Here is a 24,582-nt window from a genome sequence, read left to right as displayed (position 1 = left end):
AGGAACTCCTTTCGAATCAACACCCCAAATGTAGGGACCCTCCACAACCAATGGATGCATCATCCAGTCTTCGTCACTAGACCAGCGAAGATGATCATTCTTCGACTTGCCAATAGGATCCACATCCAAAAGAAGAGCCTTAGAAGGAATAAGAAGTGTATTACGAGAAAGTTTGACAGCCCACTCTTGGAATCTCCTCGTAGACATATATTTGGCGGAATAATTCACCATGAAGGAGTCCACATTATAATCTCGATGATCATAAGCGTGTGAAAAATCAGGTATCTGCGAAGGGCCGTTCTTGGAGCGAATCACAAACTCGTTAATTATACGAAGCCCATTCCCACAAAGTTGAAAAATACCACGTTGAAGCTTGTTCATAATCTCGTAGAAAAGCAGGTTGGAGGGATCGTACAACGGAAAAAATAACCCATCTCTCAGTTGACCTACAATAACGATGATCTTGTTCTCCGACCATGTTCCAGACTCGATCCATCGGAGATTCAGTTCCATGTTCTTGGTAGCAAGAGCAGGAGGTTCTACAGAAGAATCAATGGCAGAAGTTAAGGTTTAACCTTTCTGATGAAACTTGACTTGAAATTCCTCTAAGGTTTTAGCGGATGTAGGTGAAGGTGTTTTCTTGGGAGCCATAATAATCAGCGGGTAAAGAAAGGGAAAGTCGGTGAAGGTTAATGAAGAGGAACTAAGGCAGTAGAAGATATATCAGAGTGGAAGAAGAAAGAGAACATGAAAAATAAAGAAGAGAGCATAAGTGGGGAAGATCGAAGTATTTATAGTGAAAAAAATGCGACAGGTTAGGCCAAGTCTTCGACGCGATCGAGGGATTATGACCGGCAGTAGAAGGTTACATAGAAAACGTGGCTACGTGGGAGCATGAAAAGCAGAGACGTGGCGGTTAAGGAATACCAAGAGGTTCTCATTCCATTATCGCATCCCTCGAAATGAAAAAGAAAAGGCAAAATGTAGGTAGAGAAAATGTACTCGCCACGTGTTTGCACGAGAAGGCACAAATTAGGTTTAGAAACCTTGCCAAAAGATCTTGTGTCATTCCCTAAAAATGGTGATCAGTGACTTGTCAAATCAGCTGTCAGAGTTACCCCCACCATTATCGGATCTGCGAAGTTCGTAGGATTAGCCGAAGTAAATAGATCTGAATACAAGGGAATGATACGAAGTTAATGAATAAGCGAAATAGATTGGAGACACGAAGGACCAATTGGAGTGCTGAACAAGGTATCATCTGTGAAGCAGGATAGGTGAAATAAGGTTACTTGAACGAGAAGACATCTGGCGAGGTATATGGATTATTGAGCAAGAAATGATACAGCTGTCCCGAAAAGGTGCCGAGATTATCAGTGAAAAGGATGGAAAAACTTTATGGAAACCGGCATGGGCGAAGTAAAAAGCAAAGTTCACATGGAATGTGTGATATCCGGCGAAGCAAAATGAGTTGTCTTCCACTAACTAGTTTGCCTATAAATAGAGGTTCTTGGTCATTGTAAGAGAGGATGAAATTTTGGTTGGGAGAGAAATATAGTCTATGGTAGATATATTAAGGTTAATCTAAGTCTTCATATTTTTATTATTTTTATAAGTTAATGATCAATAAAAGGATTTTGATTTTTCTTTGTTCTTAAGATGTCTTAGATCTTGTTCATTTTACTACCTGAGTGTACTACTGGATTTCCAGTAGTTACACCACGACTACGACTGCACCCCAAACATTGCTTGATAGCGTGTGTGGATACATATGCATACATAAATTTTCGAGTAATAAATTAGTTTTACCATAAAATTTCAGCACCAATTTCGGAAGCAGAATAATCATCTTTTCGTGAAGCAAAATATCTTTATTTCTGATTTCTAATTTTGCTTCCCAATATGAGGTAATTTTCATCTACCAATATGAGAGTAAGTTTGGTATACTTGTGAAAGGTAAATTTTTCATTTCAGGACAATATGAGGACAAGCCTTGAATCTTGAAGAATCTGATGCTTTGCTACTTGAAGATGTGAAGTGGGCTAAAGCTAGATGCTACAACAATATTTGTCTGAGAAGTGTCGCTAAGAATACTATTTCTTTTCTTAATAATAGTATTGACCAGATTAGCTGGCTCAATTATTCTATATTAGAAGATCGTCTCTTTCTCCTTAGTGATTTTAATTATGCAAAAGCATAGTATGTTTGTAGGTTTTTTAATGGGTTGGCTAGTATAGCAGCTAAATATAGTAGAAAATTCAATGTTTCAAGTGAATGGTGGGATACAAATCCTCAGGTTAGCCTAACTCTGATATAATTCCCAATACATCAATGTATCTTTCTTTTCTAGCTAAGGAAAAAAAAAGAAAAAATTCGTACTGGTGCTCATGGTCATGAGACTCACGACTCATGACAGATAACCGTGACCGTTAAATTTGTTGTTGTGATAGATTTGTCTAGTCTAGGTCCCGCTAACCTCACGGCACCACGTCTCATCTCACCTGTAATGACTTGTAGCTGTAAAGAGAAAACAGAAAAACAAGCTTCGAAAAAAGAAAAAAGGGCCGATCTTTGTATAGCCTTATCTGGCCCAGTAAAGATAAAGAAAACGGAAGAAAAGTCCCAAACCGGAAAACCGAAATTTTTATTTCTTTCTTTCTTTTTTGGTTCCGCGTAGGAATTACTAAGATGGTAGTAGAAGTGGCAACAGTAGGTGGAGCAACCATTGTCGCCCATCTTCACAAAAATAAAAATCATTCTCCTTCATTTACTTCCATCCCATCTGTTTCTTTGCCATGCCCAAATAGAACTACAATTACTACTACAAGAAGACCCAATTCCTCCTCTTCTTCTTCTACATTCTCCACTTCGTCACAAAACCAAACAAGTTGTCGGCAATTACTCTTATCACCAAATACTAACACCAGCAGCAAGCAAGAAAGGGTTTTCTTCTTAGATGTGAATCCTCTTTGTTACAAAGGAAGTACACCCAGTTTACAATCATTTGCTCATTGGATTTCTCTTTTCTTCTCCCAAGTCAGCCATCGTAGTCCTGTCATTGCTGTAAGTTCTTTTTCCCTTTCATTCTATCTGGTTTCACTGTTCTCTTATTTGTATTTGTAATTCAAATTGTATTCCATAAGATGTGAAACCTCCAAATGTTTAACTTGAATGTGCAAGCTGTTTCAATATTCTCATTTTTCACATTTATTCAACAGTTTTTGGGGTAACCCAAATTTCATGAAATTTGATGCCCATGTTGGTATATGATATGATAGTGCAGTATATATACATATTATTAATGCATGGTTTCAGCGTTATCAACACCAAGATGTAATTGCGCAATCTTGGAATGTGGGAGTAAGTACATTTCTTACATTAAGTTCTTTGGCATCAATGTGTGTCCAGATGGATTAAGATATTAATTTTCCTCAAGTGTTTTATTTCACTTGGTAATTTCTGCTCTCACTGTAGTCGTCTTCGCCTTACCTCAATTATGTATGTTGTTTCAGGTTCTTGATGGTGACAGAGCAAATGAATTCCGAAGAGTTTTGCTACCTTCATATAAAGCTCATAGGAGAAAATTTTCCAAACAATTATCAACAACAAAACGTTATTCGAGGATTGTGGAGCCTGAGAGAGATTCGCGGCATGTCATTACGGAGGTCCTACAGAAATGCAATGTGCCAGTAAGTGAAAAATTCTTCTTGATGTACAAGTTATTTCGATTAGGGTTCTGCTGCAACTTGTTGACTGTTATTCCAAAAGTTTGAATATTGAAGTTGTAAACCATTGCAGGTGCTAAAGATCGAAGGGTATGAGGCAGATGATGTTGTTGCTACGCTTGTTGAGAAAGTTCTACAGAAAGGGTTTCGGGTTGTTATTGGTTCTCCAGATAAAGATTTTAAGCAGTTAATATCTGAAGAAGTGCAAATTGTCATGCCCATGCCAGAATTCAGCCGCTGGTCTTTTTACACATTGAAGCACTATATGGCTCAGTATGATTGTGATCCAAGCTCTGATTTAAGTCTGCGTAAGATAGTCTTTCACTTGATTTCCGTATCCTTTTTTATGTCTATGATCAGATATAAACTAGTAGAAAGCATAGTAGGAACCAAAGAACATAGACAATCGAGTCTGAGGTTAATACCTAGCACTGTTGTCTGTTGATTATAAGTTAAATCAAAATAAGACAAGTCTACCTAAAACACACTCTTAAGAACTACTCATATACTAGAATACAAAACCCTAAGAAAATAAAATATTACTATTAAAGGAACGGGATGCTCTTCTATAGAATGGAAACTAGTAAATCCCAGTTATAAGTAACCAACATAAAAAGCTCCTGCAACAGTCTGACACTACCTTTTTTATCCTCATTAAAATTGCAAAAATTACCCACCTGGGATGGTGTTTCTGGTATCATAGGATTTCTGTTACTCCTCCATATTATTTATCTTTTCACACCTTAGTAGAGCCTTTTCTCAAGAATATTCTTGGTAGTAAAACTGACATTTACTTTCCTCATTTTCTCAAGAATATTCTTGGTAGTAAAACTGACATTTACGTTCCTCATTAAAATTGCAAAGATCACCCACTCCGGGATAGTGTTTTCTTTATCACAGTACTGCATTATAAGCAATGCTGTCTTCAAAATGTTTCACTGATTTTTACACTGAAGCCTGTGGAGCACTCTCTTTCCATACAAAAATGTGGCCTTGGAAATGAGAGATTCTCTTTGTTCATGTTGTATTGTGCATGTACAACTATAGATGTTGCACTTGGTATACAATGATCCTCTCAGAGAAATGTTTGCATTATTTTTCACTTTTTGTTGCATAATTTGTGTCTGCAAGTCACACTATCTTTGTATCTCATCATGTGATTGTACTTGACATTTGTGTTATAATTTCACCTTCTGGCCGGTGGTCACGATCACATGCTATCCCTTTTTGAATGTTTTCAGTGTTTAGGAAACTTAAAAATTGTAGAAGATGATACCACACAGCTTGTCAGGACACTCGATAACTTTTGCTTATCATTTACTGGGTTTTAGTTGCATGGTTGTTTGCAGGATGTATTTTGGGTGATGAGGTTGATGGTGTTCCTGGGATTCAACATTTAGCCCCTGGTTTTGGTCGAAAGACAGCCCTTAAGCTGTTGAAAAAACACGGCTCATTAGAAAATTTACTAAATGCAGCTGCAGTAAGAACTGTAGGCAAACCATATGCTCAAGATGCTCTCACAAATCATGCTGATTACCTGCGGAAGAATTATGAAGTTCTTAGTCTAAGGAGGTTTACTGCATACCTACCAACTCCAGTTTGCTGAATGCCTGGTCTAACATATTTTTTATTATAGGTTACGTATCTTGCTTTTGTGCAAAGCACTTATTGTTGTGATTATGCAATATTGTTTAGGGATGTGGATGTTCAGCTTGAGGAGAAATGGTTGCTGGAGAGAGACGCCAGCAACGACGCTATTGTCTTATCCAACTTCATCAAATTGTTAGAAGAAACCCGTAAATGTTAGAAGAACCACGGAAGTTCGAGAACAACACAGGCATCATATAAAGTTGAAGTTGATTTCTTCAAGTGTAAGTGTTTTTTGCATTCTTAGAAAACAATTGCTCCAGTAAGGGTTTTGTTTTGCACTGATTTTTCATCTTATGTTGGTTCTGTTATCCATTCTCGGCTTCACTGCAACTGCAAAAACGTCATTTGTAGGTGGTTTTATTTGTAACATTAGTTTTGTCCAACAATCATCACTCATCACTGTATGTTGCTTATTCTCTGAGATGAAGATGGTTATGTGTTATGACATTGGTATCAGTTCGAGTTGATAGGGTTCCAATCATAGAACGGAATAGACATTATGATTTGCTGAGTGGGGACATGATTCTGTGTGCAAGATTGGAATCGGGCTTTTCCTTGTACTCTTGGATGACTTGTTTACGTAACTTGGGTTAGATTGCAGTTGATATTTTCATCAGGGAACCACTAATTTCTATCTTTTCATTTGAGTGCTGTCTTTGTAACTTCTACATCTCGTGGTTTCAGAGTTCCTCGAAAGAAGACGATCTCAGATTATTGGAGGACACAAAGAATCCATACACCTCCTCTTGCAATACCAGGAATATTCTGCAGCTTCTGGAGGTCCAAATGCTTGATCGTTCCATGTCATCTCTGGTGGCTTACCTTCACATCCACACCTTATGAGAAAAAAGAGGAACACCATCATCCCGTCACTTCTAGATTTCCAAACTTCCTTGTGTAATATTTGTAGACAGAAAGTACGAAGTTTTTATCCTATTATATTTGTGACTGGGAAGAATGTCGATTGTCATATCTAAGGAATGAAAGATCTTGTGTCTGAATATCTTTGTTTCTTACTCCAAATGCCAGTCCAAAATGTCGCTTGTTGTTCTACATTTCTTAGTTCGGTTCATCTCCCTTTTTTCTAATAAACAGTTCAGTTCATCTCATCTGCAGAATATGAAGGTATCCAAATGATTTTTTCCGATGCTAATTCTAGGATAGGTTGCGGTATTGCTGTGGGTGTTGCGCAAAGGCGCATTAGTTCTCGCCAACATCTAGCATTCCTAATGAAAAATCTCCCTCGTGACCCCAAAATCTACCGCCGGAAATCTGCCTCCCATTCGGAACTGAACGCCGGCAGGGGTAATTTGTAATTTGAACAAACAATAGGGGTATCTTGATTTGTAATCATAAAGGAATAAGGAGTACTAGAAAATCAAGTCTGTTCCCCATCGAAGAAAAGAAACATAGTAGTGGAACAGTCGTCTCTCTGAAAACCCTCAAACAAGAAGCAAAACCACAAACACAAATCTGAAGAAGCAAAGTCGCAACTCTCAACTTTTCAGGTAATACTTTGTTTTTTTCTGCTTCTTTACTTTTTTTTTTCTTTTCTGTAATCACCGACTCTTCTCTCGTTTTTTTGAGGTTTTTTTTGTAAGTTGATGATGTTGAAATGAGTTAATTACTTCTGTATATATTAGGGTTTTGTTGTTATAGGTGGAATCACTGTTAAGTTTTAGGGGTTTCTAAAACCTTTTTTTTTTTTGTTTTACTGATTTGAGTTCAAGATTCCATTAAAACACTGTTTCTTGTTCTTTGTAATCAATGTTGTGGTAGAATTGATATTGTTTTTAAGCAATTTTAAAATCATAGTTTCATCATGGTAATGCCCTTTCTTTTAAGTTACATATTTTTTCTGTACATTAGAGTTTGCCTCTACTAGGGTTTTGAGAAAAGTAGTCGGTATTTAATCTACATTGTCATATAAATGCTTAAGAGATCCTGGAAGTACATTTTTGTTGAGAGCAACTCAAAGTTGCGGATCTGTTAAGTGGGTGTTTAACAGTATGTATGTATCATTGTTTGACAACCCCCCTTACTTTAATTGCTCAAGATGTAAGGGGTCAGCATTACAATGTAAATCTAATGGGTTTAATTTATTATGGTTTAACATTTAGTTAGCTATAAACCCAACATATAATTGTGTTTAGGCAGAATGTAAATACAGTGCAGATGATGAGTGTTCAAAACCAGAGGCATGTGATGATAGGTCTTATCAGTCCATCATTTTAAACAGTTGGATTTAGATATGCTCAGTATATCATTGTTTCAGATGTTTCTTTTTTTTCTCAATTCCATTGCTCTGTTAAATTACTTTGTTATTTTTTATTTTGATTGTGTTTTGTTTGTTCTTGATGCTTACTAAAAATTGGATCATTTGGTTTATTGTTTCGGTATTTTCCAGTGCTTTCGAGGGTGAAATCATTTTTCGTTTGTAAGAAGGCGTTCTGGGGACAATATGGCCACGGAAGTTGACCAGGCATCTTCAGTTGAACCTCATCGTGCGCAGACAACTGTAATGGCTACCTCATCTGTAGCATCAGCTAGTACTCCAAAAGTTTCCATGTTCGTAAAGAAGGCGGGATTTGTTATACCAAAGAATAAATTAGCAGGTTCGCTGGTTCCTGCCATCCGGCCTAGGAAGACTGAAGTACGAGATGCAGCCAAAGTAGAGGATATTAAACTGATCAAAAGGAAAACAAAATGGGGTGCTGATCTCTCAGAAGATGCTGCTGTTCGGAAAGGAAGAGCTTTAGCATATCAGGTATCCTCTAGACTCCTTGCATTTTGCAAGGTTAAGCGGATCAACTAGTGCATATTGGAATTTCGTTATATATTCTTTATTCAGATAGACCATCGTTTTGAAACGATTACACCTTTCTCAGTAATTCATCTATTTTTGATCAATTCAGCTTTTAAAAAATGGAAACTTTTAGAAATGGTCAACGATATTTTTAGCTCCTGTTAGGGAGAAAAGTCAATTGCTCAACCTTCAGCAATTGAGCATTTTCCTTCCCAGCTTGGGTGCTAAAATATCGTAGCTTCCTTGTGTAGTCTCATATGGAAGCTGCACTTCCAGGTGATTAAGTGATATTACTGCCTGTGTGGTGGTACAAATTTTGAGCAGACTCGAGTAGACCAAATCGCACAACAGTTGAAATCGGGAGTTCTCGAGGAGGAAGATGATAAAGGCACAGAACTACTGAAAGATGCTCCACATCCTGAATCTTCTAGGGCTCAAAAAGATGACCAGGTAGAGAGCGTTGTATGTGATTACTTAAGTGTCTACATTTTCTTTTTCGCTTTTGGTTAATCATTTTCCCTGCAAATGCAGATGCAGAAGTTTGAAATGTTAGCACTGGAGAAACAAGAGATTATTGGTAAGTTGGCAGCCATCCTCGGACCTTAATTTTTATTTTTGTTCAATCTTAAATACAATAATCTGTTATTCTGCCTGTAGGGGAGATACTAAAGTTGAATCCGAGTTACAAGGTTCCACCGGATTACAAACCGTTATTGAAGGAGGCCAAGATTCCTATTCCTGTAAGTCGCTGATTATTAATAGGTTAAATGGAAGTTGTTAAGTGTATTTGTACTGTCTGGAATCTGGATCATTCTTCCAATGAGTGAAAACATACCTATATTTAAGAGGGGAGTTTTGTTGTTTGACAAGTTCAGAGATATGGTTTCTGGCAATATTGTTTTTCTTTTCCCTGCTCATCTATATACTGATTATTCTCTGAAACAAATTTAGCAGGTTTTTAAAAAGATTTACGTTTACTAGAAAGCGTGATATATTTTATTCCCTGTGCACTTGTGCAGGTCACACGTTACCCTGGATACAATTTCATTGGCGTGATATTAGGTCCTGGAAGCCGTACTCAAAAGCGTTTAGAAGAGGTGAATAGATTGGGCTAAAGTAGTTGGATTCTTTTTAAACTGCTTTCATCTACATATTCTTTTAACAAATGCAATTCATCAAAATCTCCACAAAAGACTTTGAATTAATTCCTTATCATAATCAATATCAGGAAACTGGAGTTACTATACGAATTCATGGTACTAAAGTGGGTACGGAAGAGAAGGTAATTGAGCACTTCAATAGAAGGGAAAATCTGCTTACATCCACGTTTGTTAAATCAAAACGACTCTGTAGATGTAAATACTCTAGACTATGCACAGATATGGCTCTGATTTCTTTCTTTGGTAACATATTTCCAGGGTGAAATAACCTCATCAGATGGAAGTGACATTCAAAATGCTTATGAGGAGCTATACGTCCATGTATCAGCTGACTCGTTTGAGAAAATTGATGCTGCGGTTTCCTTAATCGAACTGCTCATTTCCCCCGTATTGGTGAGTTCAGCATGCATAAGATTGATGAAGACGTAGTCGGCCCTCTCCTTGTCCAACTTTTTAACAAGCCTCTGTTCATTTCTGCTTCTTTCTTTTGTTGTTCATTAGCAGGGAAATTCAGCGACAGCTACCGCAGATACAGCAAAAGGCACTGGGGATCGTGTGAATGTGTTTGATGAGAATCAGAAGGATGGCGTTAGTTCTGCTGGTTATGTGGTACCTATGGCTAGTGTTAACCAAGGTTTTATGCAGCCAATGGCAGGACCTTCACAGTCCGGTCCTACACAAGTTCATTTTCAGCCTTACCGTGGTCCATGGTTCCCACCAGGCCCACTCCAACCTGCAGTGCATCCCCACTCTGGTTATGCTCCCTCATCACATATGTCCAGTGCTGTCCAATATCCTCCAACATCCATCAATACTTCAACTATGCATCCAAGTTTTAGCGGCCATTCTCAGCATCCTTTTATTCCTGGGCAACCACAGCCGATGCAGAGTTTACAGCAGTCTTACATGCCTGAACTTCGTCAACAATCTCAGGGTTTTTCGATGTTGAACAACCCCATGCACAGTCAGCAGAACTCTGCCATGCCACATCAAAATACTGGTAATCGTCCAATTTCAACAGGAACATTGCCATATCCAAGTCTTCAACATACATCAATGAAACCCTTGACTGGTAGACCTGTAACTCCTTCAGGAAGCTCTGTTGGATGGCCGGGTGTACCACCAGCTGCGTCAACATCTCAAGGGATATCTAATATGATGCAAATAAATCGCCCAATGGGTTCACCTTCTGAAGGTCGGTCTCCGTATCCCCCACCTTCAAATGTTTCTTTTACATTAGCATCAACTCCGTCATCAATTGCTGAACCCACATTAGGTTCCACTCAATCACATGTTCCTCCCGGACTGTCATTATCCAAACTGCAGCAGGGAAATATTCTGCCACCAGTCACAACTCCAAGACCGCAGCGCCCAAACTCTGGTGATTTCACTTTTCGACCTCTGGTGCCTCCTCCTCAAGCAAGTCCAGGATCAAGCAATCCATCCGTAGCTCCTCAAATGCTGCCAAGACCAACAACGTTACAGATTTCACTGCCTCAGCTGCTATCTTACCAACCAGCCATGAACAATTCATCATTGCAAGTAAGCGTTCTAAGTAATCAAAGCCCTAAGGCTGCATATCAGGTTGGACAACTTCGAGCTCCAGTTTCTTTTGGTGCCAATACAGCTCAACTTCCACAGCCTCAACTAAGATTTCCAGCATTTCCAAATCCAAATCCTGCAATGTTAACATCTCGAACCCCGCATCAGGGACTCCAAATGCCCAATTCCCCTGGAAATTTGCCGCCCCGGACAGTAAATCATCTGCAACTTCAGCAGAATCAGTTCGGTGCTACTATTCCATCAGGCAACCTCTTTGTTCAAACCCAACAATTTAGTAATAATATGCAAGGGTATAGTCCTGGGATTCGGAACCAAGGCTATGATCCCTTCTCCCCCACTGCAGTACCATCCTCTGCACTGCTAAACCAAAGAGAAGATTTAACAAGGAAACCAGGGAGTTGAACCATATTATGAAGATCTGATGGATTTTTATTATGGGATACGTTGAAGTGATTAGTTTCTTTGTTGGGATTCGCCAAAGGAGGTTAATTTACTAATCAATATATTATAACAGTTTTGTATCTTTTGATTTCTAAGTGGTGAGATGCTCTGGTTCTTCATACATAACAAAAGAATCTGTTGTGGCTCGACTTTTTTAAACCACAAATTATATAGTATAGATGTTTGATTTAATCTGTTGTCTCATCAAGTGAAGAGTTGAATCTCATGCAATGGGAACTACCCTCTTGGAGGGTGGTTGCTTATAACCTCTGCGTCTTTAAAACCTAGAGTTGGAGGGTGGTGTTAGGTGTTTTGTATGCAGAGGAGGTAGGGGGTTAGCAGGCTGGATTGGAGGTAGGGCCGGCTCATTTCTTTTGGTTTACCCACTAGTGGCTTTTCTGAGGGACCATTCTCAAAATTTGACCAAGTCACATTGAAGTAATCTGCAACACCATTTATCTAAGTTTTTTACTTAATGGCGAAAATGCCCTTAATTAAGTTTTTTACTTAATGGCGAAAATGCCCTTAATTAATTAGTTAAGCTACAGAATTAGCTTGGCGAGTTAGGTTGTAGATTATTGTTAGTGTTTATTTTAGAAGTGGAATTAGTGAGAGAGAAGCAGGAGAATCATCAAGTGGTCTGATGGTTCTTATGCTCCCTCCCACTGCGGAGGTAGGGATTCGAACCCCGTAATTGTCAAAATCCACTCCAATTTAAAGAATTTGGATGTAATCTAGGGACCACTAGAATTCACTCCAATTTAAAGAGTTTGGATGTAGTCTATGGACCACTAGTCTAGGGTATCAAAAAATAAAATAAAATAGTAGATTTTTCTTTTTTGAGATGGTAGAATTCAGTGACAGCTCTTCCGAATCTGAATTCTCAACACCTTGAAAGAAGAAACCGGAAGATGGATAATCTAGTCTAAAGTAGAAACAACACAGTAGAAAATACTCAACCAATATGGGGGTTGGTTTCTAGCATCAAACATGAATGGAAGTTCCCTCTCATTCGTTTGTTTTACACATGCTTTATGTGAAAGCTAAGCAAATCTTTAGATACAAACTATGAAACATATCCGTGCAATATCATAAAGGTTCTAGCAATTACACATCGTCATATTAAAATAAAATTGACAATAAATTAAATACATTATGATATAATATTTCATGTCTGACAAGGTTTTTAGAAAAAAAACACAAAAAAAAAAAAAAAATATACATTAACTAACATGTCTAACGAGGTCACAGAACAAGACTATGAAGGAAATCCCTAGCTCTGGAAAATAATGGAATATCAGGCGTTGCATCGATGAATGATATTAAGATTAGAGAAACTTGCATTAACTTGCTGGGACTGCTGCTGTATTCTTGTTAATAGAGATTTTTGAGAAATGAATAACATCAAAGCGTACAGTGGATACTATTCTATTTATACCTTTATTATCTCTTTTAGAATCTGTGTATCACAATCTGAAGAAAAAAATAAAACGAAAAATTGAAGAAAACCTTACCAGATCTACATCATGATGGAGATGATGTACGTGTGGATCAATTGGGCGAATGAATCCTGACCCGTCGGCACCAACATAAACACAATGATTGTAAATTGATCAATACTAATCATTACTCTCACTTTTTAAGTTTAAATCTGACTTAGAATTACAATTATGAAAGAAGATAATGATCAACTAGAGAAATTTCCTCTCTTTATGAAGAAGAGAAAAGAAATCTCGGAAACAAATGTAATTTTAAAAAATATGGGCATATGACGAATTTTTCACCAGAAATGGGTGCGCGCATGAATTCTTCCACCCTTGGGTTTGATGCTTAAAAAAAGTGAAAAAATAGGTCTAGTAGTAGTTTTCACTTGTGTTAATAATAGTTTTCAGCCCACTTATATTTATGGTTAGTCAATATAATTTTAGCCCAAATAACTTTTATCCCATGATCTTGTTTATAATTTGAAAATTTCTCCATATTATCTATTTATTTTCTCTCTTTTTCTTCCGATCATGTGTTTATTCTTAATTTTATGCATTTTACTTATCTTATCTAATGTTCTACAAAAAACCCAATTAACTACTAAATATGCAGTTCTTTCCAACAAAAATTCGCCATAAGTGATATTCTAGTCCTACCATACAACAAATTTCTGGGTCCGTCAGTGATGGGAGGAGAAAACTTCTTTTAATTAAAATATTTGGAATTATGATATCGCCCGGGTTGTTATCTTGTGTGTTCACTTGCGGTGTCAAGGGCCATGACCTTGGAGCGCAAAATCATATTTGGTACAAAAAAGAAGATGGGATATCGGGTTTCGGAATATTAGCACTGGTAGCACTGGCAATGTACTTTATTTTCTACTTGGTTGGAATAAAAGTGGTTCCTTGGATCGTAAATTCTGAAATATACCCAAATGAAGTATAGGACTGTCGGTGGAGTAAGGGTAAGATGGTTTACTGGGCCTCTAAAATAGTATGAGAGACAAACAAGAAAATGATGTTGAGTATCAGTTGTAGAAGGAGAAAAGGCTATCACAAGACAATGAAACTGGGGGAAATAGAGAGCTTGTTTGGAGGACATCTAATAGTGAAACTGAAACTGAAAAGTAAAAGGATCAGGAGATGAAAAAACATGATAATGAGGGTTCAAAAATTGATGCATACACAAGAGAACTTGAGGACAATCGTCAAGAGGAAGCAAAAATTGACATGTATGAAAGGTATCTATTAGAGAAATCAAACTCTTCTCGTATTCATCGGGACAATGAATGAATCTCTGAATGTATATTCTGCAGGTGAAGATATTGAGAATGAAGGTGATTATGAAGGGATGCAAGATGAGAGTAATAGTGATGATGATGATGATGATAACGACAATGTAAATCAAAAGAGGGGTTATGGGGATCGAGGTCATTAAGCAGCGCAACTTCTTTGGGAAATGATGTGGATGATAATGATGACGATGATAATGATTCTTATTGATCTTCATCATATAATCTACACGAACTTGAGAGGATGATGTTAGAAAAATAGCGTTGTGGCCCATGTGCCACATCATTATAAGGAACTGTTACGATTAACCAACGTGTCTCTCCGGTTAGGCTGCGTCCTTTTCCTTTAAAATAAGATGTCTTTTGGAATTAGTTCTCATGCCTATTGATTCTTGATGGAAAATTTATTTAAGGAGATACAAAAGGGTCCTTACTGTCACTGAAAAACAATATCTATATTCTGTAACCATCAGATAGAGAGATATAAGGAAAAGTAAGAGAGTAGAACATCTTGAAAGATTAGCCACATCATCTTTTTACTTTGAAAAATCGTAAATGACCATAATGATATAGACTATGCCCCACAGGGAAGTCTTTAGGCTTTGTTTGGGATATGATATTAAATGAAATATTAGATTGAAAATTTCTTAGTACCCATAGGTAAAAGATGTTTTTAATTTTATTAGTCATATCATAAGGTATCATATATACATGTATGTCATTTGTATTTATGATATTATGTGTTGTTGTGACCTTTACCCACATGAGGGTTAAAATAACTTGAAGTTTTAACTAGATTAGTAAATATTGGTTGAATTTTTAGATTTTGTTTGCTTCGTAAATAATTTGTAGCTATGCATTCCGCTTTTTTAAATGATTCACCTTCTCGTATCCCAATATTGAATGATGAAAACTATAAGGAATGTAAGGAGAAATTCTCTTTTATTTTAGGATCCGTGGATCCTGATTTAGTAATCGTGAGAAAGAACCACCAATTGTTATTTCAACTGGTACTCGGGATGAGAAAGCAACATATGAATGGTTGGAGAGATCCAATCGTCTTAGTTTGATGCTTATCAAGTCTCACATTGATAATAGTATTAGAGATTCAATTCCTGAACGTGGCAATGTGAAGAACTATCTTCAAGCTATTGAAGAACAATTTGCTACTTTTGACAAGGTTCTAGTAGGAACCTTAATTCAAAAATTGACATTAATGAGTGGGACTTCCAGTGTACGTGAACATGATGAGAGATATTGCATCCCAAGTTGGGGATTTAGAAGTGGAGCATTCAAAAGATTTTTTTGTCCATTTAGTATTCACTTCCCTACCATCTCAATTTGGGCCACTCAAAATATCTTGCAACACACAAAAGGAAAAATGGTATATGAATATGAATTATTGACTATGTATGTTCAAGAGGAAACAATGTTGAAGAAGAAGAAGAAGAATCTAGAGAGTGCACATCTAATTTCTCAGGGAAAAGGAAAAGGAAATAAAGAGGAGAAATGGAAAAGTTTTTCTTAGAAACATGAGAACTATAATTTGTCGGTCAACAAGACTAACTTAAAGAAACACATTTAGTGCTTATTCTGCAAAAGGAAAGTCCACTTGAAGAAAGATTGCCTCAAGTATAAAGCATGGCTTGAAAATAAACGTAATCTTATCATCACATCATTATTTTTGAATCCAATATAATCAATTTTCATGACAGTACTTGGTGGATTGATTCTGGTTTTACAATTCACATTGCCAATATTATGCAGGGATTCCTTAGCTAAAGGAAGCCGAAAAACAGAGAACTTTGCATCTATTCTGGAAAATAAGATGTCTTCTACTGTAAAAGATGTTGGAACCTATAGACTTGTCCTTGAATTTGGAAAGAACTTTTTATATTCCTTCTTTTTTAAGAAATCTTATTTCTGTTTCAAGACTTGTGCCTTTTGGTTTTGAATTTAATTTAATAATTTTTTTAAGTTTGTTAACAGATTCATATGTTGTTAGTTTCTGAAAACTTGAAAATGGTTTATACAAGCTTGATTTAGATTTTCCTTTAACCATAACATTTGCACTACAACTAAAATTATTGGCATAAAGCGGTATTGTGAATGAGAATCATTTATGTTGGCATAGAAGATTGGAACATATCTCTATTGAAAGGCTAAGGAGGTTAGTGAACGAGGTCGTTTTGCAAACCATTGATTTTCCCAACTTCGGTACTTGTGTAGACTGTATAAAGGGAAAACAAACTAAAAGGACAAAGAAAGGTGCCATGAGAAATTCCAATACTTTAGAAATCATTCATACTGATATATGTGAACGATTTACACCTCCATATTTGAATGATAAAAATGATTCATCACCTTTATTGATGATCTTACAAGATTTCTGTATCTCTATTTTTTTAATGACAAAAGTGAAGCATTAAATGTTTTTAATTCATTAAAAACAAAGTATAGAAACAAACTGATAAAAATCTATAAAGATTGTAAGATCAATAAAGGAGGTGAATATTATGAAGATAGAGAGAGATAGGACAAAATAAGTCCATTTGAAAAATTTCTTGAAAAACGTGGAATTATTACACAATATACGACTCCTGGCTCCCCACAAAAAAGGGTGTAGCTAAAAGAAGTAATCGTATGTTAACGGATACGGTAAGAAACTCTAGTTCCCAATTTCTAAGAGGAGTGAGGCCTTAAAGACAGTTGTGTAAATCTTAAACAGAGTTTCAAATAAAACACTTACATGGATTCTTTTTGAGTTATGGAATGGGAAACCTAGTTCGAGACTACATGTATAGGGTTTTCAAGTTGAGGTTATGATCTTGTTAGAGCATAGCTCGGTTGAACCCACCAAGCGTTTGTATATCAAGTTTGGTTGTCATATTTTAGTGAATCAAAACTCATGTTAAGAGTCGCTTGATTATATACTAGAGTCAACTTCATATAGGTTAGCTTGAAAGTATTAGGATATGAGACATTACAAGTATTGCGAATACTTGAAGATGTGAAGAAGCAAGGATCTACAACGACAATAATCATCCTTCCACTTGAGGTTAGTGATATTTGACTTGAACTGTTTCATTCCCTAACGTATCTTTCAAGTCGTGCATATTGAAAACAAAAATGCGAAGCATGTTTGAACTCTAGATAGACATAGTATTAAGGAATACAATAGGAGGTTTAACCATTAAACTTTGTAGATAGACATCTCCATAATCATTTGAATGCTATTGTGATTATGTATGGGTATGAGGTGAAGATTTCATCCTAGGGAACAATGTTTTCATGTGTTCTAAGGAAGTAAATTCATGAACTTGGTTTGTGAATCGAAAAGGAAATTGCCATGTGTTATTGGTTTTTTTATTCATTGCTTATCTTTTGAACAACCAATATGTGTGATTAGTAGAACCGTTCATGACTTGTTGTGTTCTTGGTAAAACTATTCACAAAGGCCTGACTTATGTATCTGTATGACTTTCATTGGTGCATCCGATCTTAAGTAATCACCTGAGATGGTATGATCGGGTTTGTGATTTTATGTCTGACCAAAACTGGGAAAAGGGGAACCGATCCTAGTAAGAGGTGTAGTACATCACAAAGGGGAACCGATCCTTGTATGAGGTGCAGCAGGTTTATAGCAGAAAGGGGAATCGATCCTATGGACATGTGCAACACGTTTTTAGGCAAAGGGGAACCGATCCTATGGACATGTAAAATACATATAATTTAGATACCATATATATGTGGGGAACCGATCCTAGTACCTAGTCAACCGAATTTTGGAAAGCTAGTGTGACTACACACATTACTCACATAGAGGTAGAACCGAAACTTGTTTTGGTAGAACCGTTAAACCCATGATTTGTGATTGAATGTTATTTGATCAATCTCATAGTTCTTGAAAGTCAGATGAACCAATTCTAAACTTGTTTGGAAGTGTGACAAATCGGTTTCAAGGTTGTAAGTATGAAAAAGAACTTACAAAGTTAGGATGTTGACATACTTTGAACATGTGTTGTGAATGTTTATTATTTAATTGTTCAAAGTTATTCCTTAATATCTAAGGGAAGAGAATCACAGGATCGAAACATAAATAAGTTAAGAATTTTTTAATTAAGTTTATTAATTTCATTTTTAGGAAAATAAGAATTAGTAATGTGCATTTACTAATTAAAGATTTTGTGAGAGATTTCAATCACTATTTTTGGACAGGGCATTTCCAGGAATTATGGAAACCGAATTTGTGCTTTAATGAATATCTTGAGAATATTTTCGGTTTTGGAAATTCCTTGGTGTCCAAACTTCCTAGTTTATAGATACTTGAAGTTTGCATTTCTAGCAAACTAATCATTTGTAACAACAAACTACCTCTTGTTGTGCTGCTAACGGTGAAGACGCCTATTCGGAGAGGAGAGTAACCTAATTAGGAGAAATCTCTTACGGCCGCTCAGTTTAAAGTCTTCTTTGGGATTGAGAAGCTCTATTAGTACTGTTGGTGGGAAACTAGATAATTGTAGTTTATCTTTTATTTTCATTGATTTGATTGACTAACAGTGGTTTAACTCTGATTGCACCTAGTTTGTTTATGCTTGAGGATGTTTTCTTCTGATATAAGATTCTTTCAAACTAGTTCAGAGTTTCGATAGGGATCTTTAGACTGTTTGTAGTTCTAAAGACAACCTTGTGATAATCCATTGTTAACAGACGCTGTTTTGTGCGTGATTGATCACAAGATATTCAAGTGATTGTGTGCAGGTGTTTATTGAAGATCTAAGAAGATTTGAAGACGAAGAAGATATTGAAGATTTCTGATTTGTGGGTTCATAATCTTTGGTGGGCACAATACTTGTTTCGGTAAAAAGAGGATCTAGTTAATAATTGGTTTTATCCTTGTGATAGAATTGGATTGATTAATTGAGTAGATCGGCATCAACACAATTCTTTGGATTAAGAGTGTTGATCGCAAAATCTTAACGATTACTTTGGTAATTGAAAATAAGATAGATCTAAGGACCTGACGAAGGAGTTTATGCTAAGATAAACAGAAGAGCCTTTGTCCGACTCATATCACTTGGTTGAAGAGAGTTGATACCAAACAGATTTGTTGTTCCTTTACTGTTTGGATATGAACCAAAGGAATTGTTCCAAGTACGTGACTTATTTATAAATTGGAGGCGTGGGAATACAGAAGGAACTAGGTGAACTAGAGGTTTAATTGCTTGGTCTCAACTATACGAAGTTAGGTGTAATTTTGTGTAGCGGCTTAATCCTGAGAGTATTCAATTCTGTACAAGGTCCCAGGGTTTTTCTGCATTTGCGGTTTTCCTCGTTAACAAAATATTGCTGTGCCATTTACTTTTATTTTTCGCAATTATAATTGTCTTTATTATAATTTAAAGTAAATTACACAAACGTTAATTCCTATTTACTTGATAAGTGAATCCTATTGTGTTTGGTTAAGTACGAACCTTTTTTATCAAGTAAATATACTTCGTTGTTGTATTGTCTCGATCTCGTATCCATAGACGATCACACGAAGCGTGAACCGATTAGTTGCATCGTATCGAATCAGTCCATAGACAATCACTTTCGGAGAAATGACTTATAGGTAGGAAAAGTTTTAGATTGAGGTATATTTGGGTACCCTCGACTTTTCAATTGGTATCAGAGCAAGCAAACATGAAAAGATCTAAAAATCTGTGTTTGGTGCGATCCAACCTATAAGAATTGAATCTAATGAATAATTCAGTTAACGTAAAGAAAGACATCAAGAGTTTTTAATTAACACTTGATGATGGCATCTACGATTCAATATCTGAAGAAATCATCTCTAGAGATTTTACAAGACAAGTTAATCTTGTTAATAATGTAGAAACCGATGAAGACTGGAAAATACGTCTACAAGAAGGGTTAGATGAAATTTCTGATAATGATGACTCAAATTTTGAACAAGAAGTAGAAGAGGAAATCTCAGAATACTCTAAACTGCTGGAACCTCTGAAAAATGAAAAACTGAGAACTTTAGATTTTCTTGGTCTTATGAGTCCTCTTAGTCGTGAGAACAAGAAAATAAGGAGGGTTTTTCAAGGATATTATTGTAGTTCTCACACTACTGATCTTCTTAAAGATCGTATAAACGATCTAAATTCTAAGAAATTAGAATGTGAAATTCTTCGAAGAGAACTGTTTTTGTCGGAAAAGAATTGTTTAATTCTCGACAAATTAAGGGTCTTGAAGAAAAAGCCTGTGCTAGTCTCTCTCAAACAAAATTGTTAGAGAAAGAGCGTGATGTTGCTCGTGAAAAAATTCACTTGTTGGAAGAGAAACTTGTTGAAGCTGATGTAAGGATTAACTCTCAACAAAAGAGGTTTGAAGGGAAATAATGTGTATATCTCGCACGAGAAAAACACCTTGAAGCTGAACTAGCTAGTACTCTTGATAAAATCAAGACGTTGGAAGAAGAAAATTTGGAACTAAAAAATCCAATGAAATCTCAAACAAGTTAACCTCAATGTTAGAAGCAAGTAGAAATCATCGTGATACACAAGGTTTGGGATATAAGGGAACAAATGCTTCAAATATTAGCAAAGAGGTAAAATTTGTTAAAGCTACAAATTCTTCTCAATTAGAGGCTTCTACTGATGACAAAGATGCTCCTATTTCTTGTAAAGAAGAAAAGTCTTCCAAGCCTAAGAATATTATTTAACCAGCAATAATCAAAGAAGGCATTTCCGCCAATGTCAAGAAAGCAACAACGTTGAACAAAGATAAGAAGAAGAAGAAAACTCGTCGAGCTCCAATGCAAGAGGATCCACAAAAGGGTAACATCAAAACTCATACTTCATATATTTATACTAAGCATTGTTATTATTGTGGTAATAAAGGACACTTGAAATGGGGATGCAAAGTTCGTAAGATGCAAGATGCACTTTCTTTTGTATCAAGCGAATTGGCTAAGTTTTCCCCTCATAAGAACTCAGATCGTTATTGTCCTAAGTTTAGGCAAAAGAATTATTATAATGGTAGTTCAAATTTTGCATATTATTCGACAAGGTCATCTCATAAAAGACCCGAATATAGAAAGAGAGATAACTTTGTAAACACAAAGACAAGATATGATGTTCCAAATTAGAGAAAGGGTGTTTCGCAAAATATTCAAAAGGACAATGATCCTAATGGTATGAAGGAAAAGGATGCTCCTGCAAAAACCAACTCTAAATGGGTCCCGAAGTCCTCTATAGCCAATAAGTGACCAAAAGTTAGTCACAAGAATGACTCACATATGTTAATTTATGGTGACAATAATTACAAGAGTCTTCTTGAAAGGCTAAAGAAAGACATTATATCTGAAATCTCTTGTACTAGTAAAGGTTGTGATAATGACACTCTTCATCACAAGTCAAAGAAGAAAAAAAAGAGATGGAACAAGAGAAAGCAAACCAAGCAAGAGGTCAAGAATGATGATTCTGTCTTAGTCACTCGTGACGAACAAGACAAGGATCAACTCAACACAACCTAGTTGTGTTAGAATGTGCATACTCACCTTGGTGCTCATTTTTTTTTTGAAAGGTGAGGAAGCACATGAAACTGAGCACATGATCTCTCGGTTATTATATGACTAATTAACATCTTTAGGAGATTTATTTTCTTCCATGCTCATACTTTCTCTATCTATATTTGAGGTTCTGATAAAACGGTAATTGTGAGTTTATGATGTTGATATCTACTGATCATTTATGTGTAGCTCTTGTTTTTACGGTTAAAACGAGCCACAAATCACTGAACTCGGACATCGTATGCAAAAGTTATGTCAAAAACAGTTTAGTGTTGTGATCCGTCACAAGTAACACTTGGGGTACCGATCCTAGTGATAGGTGCAATATGGGGAACTGATCCTAGTGAGAGGTCCCCATACGAAGAAGTGTAAAACTGTTTTGCCCATAACTTCTTCGTCCGACCTCGGAATGACCTCATTCTTTTTGCGTTGTTTTCACAATTCAATTCCCTACAATATAAAGGTAATTGGAATACTTGATTCTTTGTTGAATATTTATGGTTTATTGCATTTGTGTTTATGGGATGTTTGATTTCGGTGTTATTACCTTGATATTCGATCTCATAATGTTGTGAACCCTTGTGGTTTGAGTGACTTTTTGATTTAACAGGATTAAGTTCTAGCCCATGTTGGTAGGCTTTATCAAAGAATCATGAGGGATTCTGGTAGAAACAATATGTGAAAAAGTCACAATATGTTGAATCGGTTTTGGTTTAGCATAAAAGCATATGTGTTTCGACGGTTTTCGACTTTTGCTTGCAATTGTTAAAACCGATTTTCAACCTTTCTCTGGTAAAGGTTGGTTGTTGTTATTCTTTTTTTTTTTTGCATAAGGATGACAACATAATGATATTTCGATATCAATTCTCCCTGGACGAAGACGCAAACTTATTGGAGAAGTAAATGCCAAATTTGAGGTAACAATCTTGTTAGTTAATTGTGTTCATGTTTAAGAAAAGCCTGAGTTTATTTCATATATATTTATTTCTTTTGCTTAACAAAATTTCGGTACAATTGATGTTTATTCCATTATGTGTGTATATATGTATGTGTGATTCTATTGGTTGCGGTTAAGAAAAACTATTGCTATCTTGCTTTATTGTGCGGTATCAATTGTTTATGCTTACAAAATTTCGGTGCAATTGCGGTGTTTTAATGCTTATGTTGATTCAATTGCTCCGGTTGAGGTGAATAATTATGCAAGTTAATTTATTTGGTTTGTATGAATTATTTATGGCTTAACGAAATAAAAGGTCTACGGTATGAGTTGTTTAGTCCAATTCGATTCCGGATAAGAGAAACTAAGTTAATTCTGATCTTAGTTAGACTTATCGAAGTGAGGTTTTGATTATTCAAGTATAATCGAATGCCTTAATAAGAAATGCTAGTTAACTAACCTATTACTTGTCTTGTTTAAAATTGAAAGGTCTAAATTTATGGATAATTAGAACCTGATGAGAAAAATAGAGTTATCTTTATTTTGGTATTATCGAATAAGCGATTGTTTTTGTACAATCGGTTTAGCAAAGGGACTAAGGTTCTTAGTTGATTTTTGGTTTGCTAAACTAAAATGGAAAAAATATTTCGGACAATTGTTTCCTTGGTAACATATCAAAATAAAACTACTTGTAGTTCCGGTTTTGATATTGATTATCAGAACATGGTGTGTGGAACCCTCGTGCCTAACTCTACAGGTTGCAAGTCTATTTTGAGATTTGTAAGATTCTTTTCGTGTTGTCCTTTATTTTTTTTCGTTTCTTTGTCATTTTGTGACAAAAAGGGGGATAAATATATGGAGTAAACAAGTGATACTGACATTGATTTTATATTGATTGGTATCGCGAAGGAAAAGAACATTGGTGCTTTAACGTTTAATCTAAACGAAAGAGTAAAAGCACAGACTAAAGAGGAGTAACATATCATATTAAGTGGTATAACAAAGACGTGCGGATTGAATATCTACCTATCTTCCTTAGGGGGAGTATTAGCTTTGTTATTATAATGTCAACAACGATATTTTTGAATGTATGCAGTTTACTGTGCTGTTGAATTCGAGAATCAAGCGTATGTGTAATGAATTCTTGTAATTTGTTTATCCATATGATGTAAGAGTTTTGTCACTAAAATTGACAAAGGGGGAGATTGTTAGAGCATAGCTCGGTTGAACCCACCAAGCGTTGGTATGTCAAATTTGGTTGTCATATTTTAATGAATCAAAACTCATGTTAAGAGTCGCTTGATTATGTACTAGAGTCAACTTCGTATAGTGATAAGCACATAAGTGCTACATTTTATACCCATATTTATATTAACTAGGACTCGATACTATGGCTAATACTACTATTTTAGTATTTTTTTTAGAAAGTACGAGTGAATTCGATTATCCAGCGAATAAACACATAGAATGTAACTTAAATGATGTTTACGGCGTAATTCTCGGAAGTGGCTAGCAGCACCAGGAGGAACAACTCAATTAGTTGTTTGTTGTCAAGCTAAGACACCATGTGCCTGCACCACTACATTTCAGAACTGAAAAGCAAAAGTGATAATTTCTTCCACGTACATGAGCCATTAGATTGAAGAGTTATTGAGACAGGTGGATTCCAAAATAAAGAGTCACGTGTCTAACTCTCAGTTTTCATAACAAAAGAAAGAGAAGTCCTATTTCTTATCTAAGCAGTGCGATCATTATCTCCTGTTCGAAAATGGATCTGTGGAGTCTCTATGGGTCAGAAATTGGATGGCAGGGAGCTGGTGATGCGGGGTTCTGGCTCAGGCAAACCTGTGGTACGAGAACTTCAGAATTCAGGGAAGTTTGATGTTCGTTGAATGCTGCGATGATATGGCTGATGCCATGGTTGCCGTGGTTGAGTTAAAGAGGGATGGTGGCCGGTCGAGGA

General features: G+C 36.1%; 2 protein-coding genes across 7 annotated transcripts; both read left to right on the top strand.

Moving 5' to 3' along the window:
* Window positions 1-2,663: 2,663 nt before the first annotated feature.
* Window positions 2,664-6,392, top strand: LOC113283232 (5'-3' exonuclease-like). Its single transcript, XM_026532422.1, has 6 exons — window positions 2,664-3,063; window positions 3,513-3,689; window positions 3,799-4,033; window positions 5,075-5,297; window positions 5,421-5,596; window positions 6,060-6,392. Exons 1-5 carry the CDS (start codon window positions 2,689-2,691, stop codon window positions 5,530-5,532), a joined length of 1,122 nt encoding a protein of 373 aa, XP_026388207.1. The 5' UTR covers window positions 2,664-2,688; the 3' UTR covers window positions 5,533-5,596; window positions 6,060-6,392.
* A 387-nt stretch (window positions 6,393-6,779) lies between these two features.
* Window positions 6,780-11,527, top strand: LOC113283230 (splicing factor 1-like). Of its 6 annotated transcripts, none has more exons than XM_026532419.1 (10): window positions 6,780-6,883; window positions 7,783-8,142; window positions 8,506-8,631; window positions 8,713-8,758; window positions 8,839-8,921; window positions 9,201-9,278; window positions 9,410-9,463; window positions 9,600-9,734; window positions 9,843-10,341; window positions 10,435-11,527. In XM_026532419.1, exons 2-10 carry the CDS (start codon window positions 7,837-7,839, stop codon window positions 11,304-11,306), a joined length of 2,199 nt encoding a protein of 732 aa, XP_026388204.1. In that variant the 5' UTR covers window positions 6,780-6,883; window positions 7,783-7,836; the 3' UTR covers window positions 11,307-11,527. The 6 variants fall into 6 exon arrangements, with proteins under 6 accessions (XP_026388204.1, XP_026388203.1, XP_026388202.1 ...); XM_026532418.1 differs by having other exon boundaries at window positions 9,843-10,536; window positions 10,618-11,527; XM_026532417.1 differs by having other exon boundaries at window positions 9,846-11,527.
* Window positions 11,528-24,582: the final 13,055 nt, after the last annotated feature.

This window comes from Papaver somniferum, chromosome 5 (assembly GCF_003573695.1).
Source record: "Papaver somniferum cultivar HN1 chromosome 5, ASM357369v1, whole genome shotgun sequence".
Lineage (NCBI taxonomy): Eukaryota > Viridiplantae > Streptophyta > Magnoliopsida > Ranunculales > Papaveraceae > Papaver > Papaver somniferum.
Note: the sequence above shows the minus strand (reverse complement) of the source record. Positions and strands in the feature narration are given on the sequence as shown.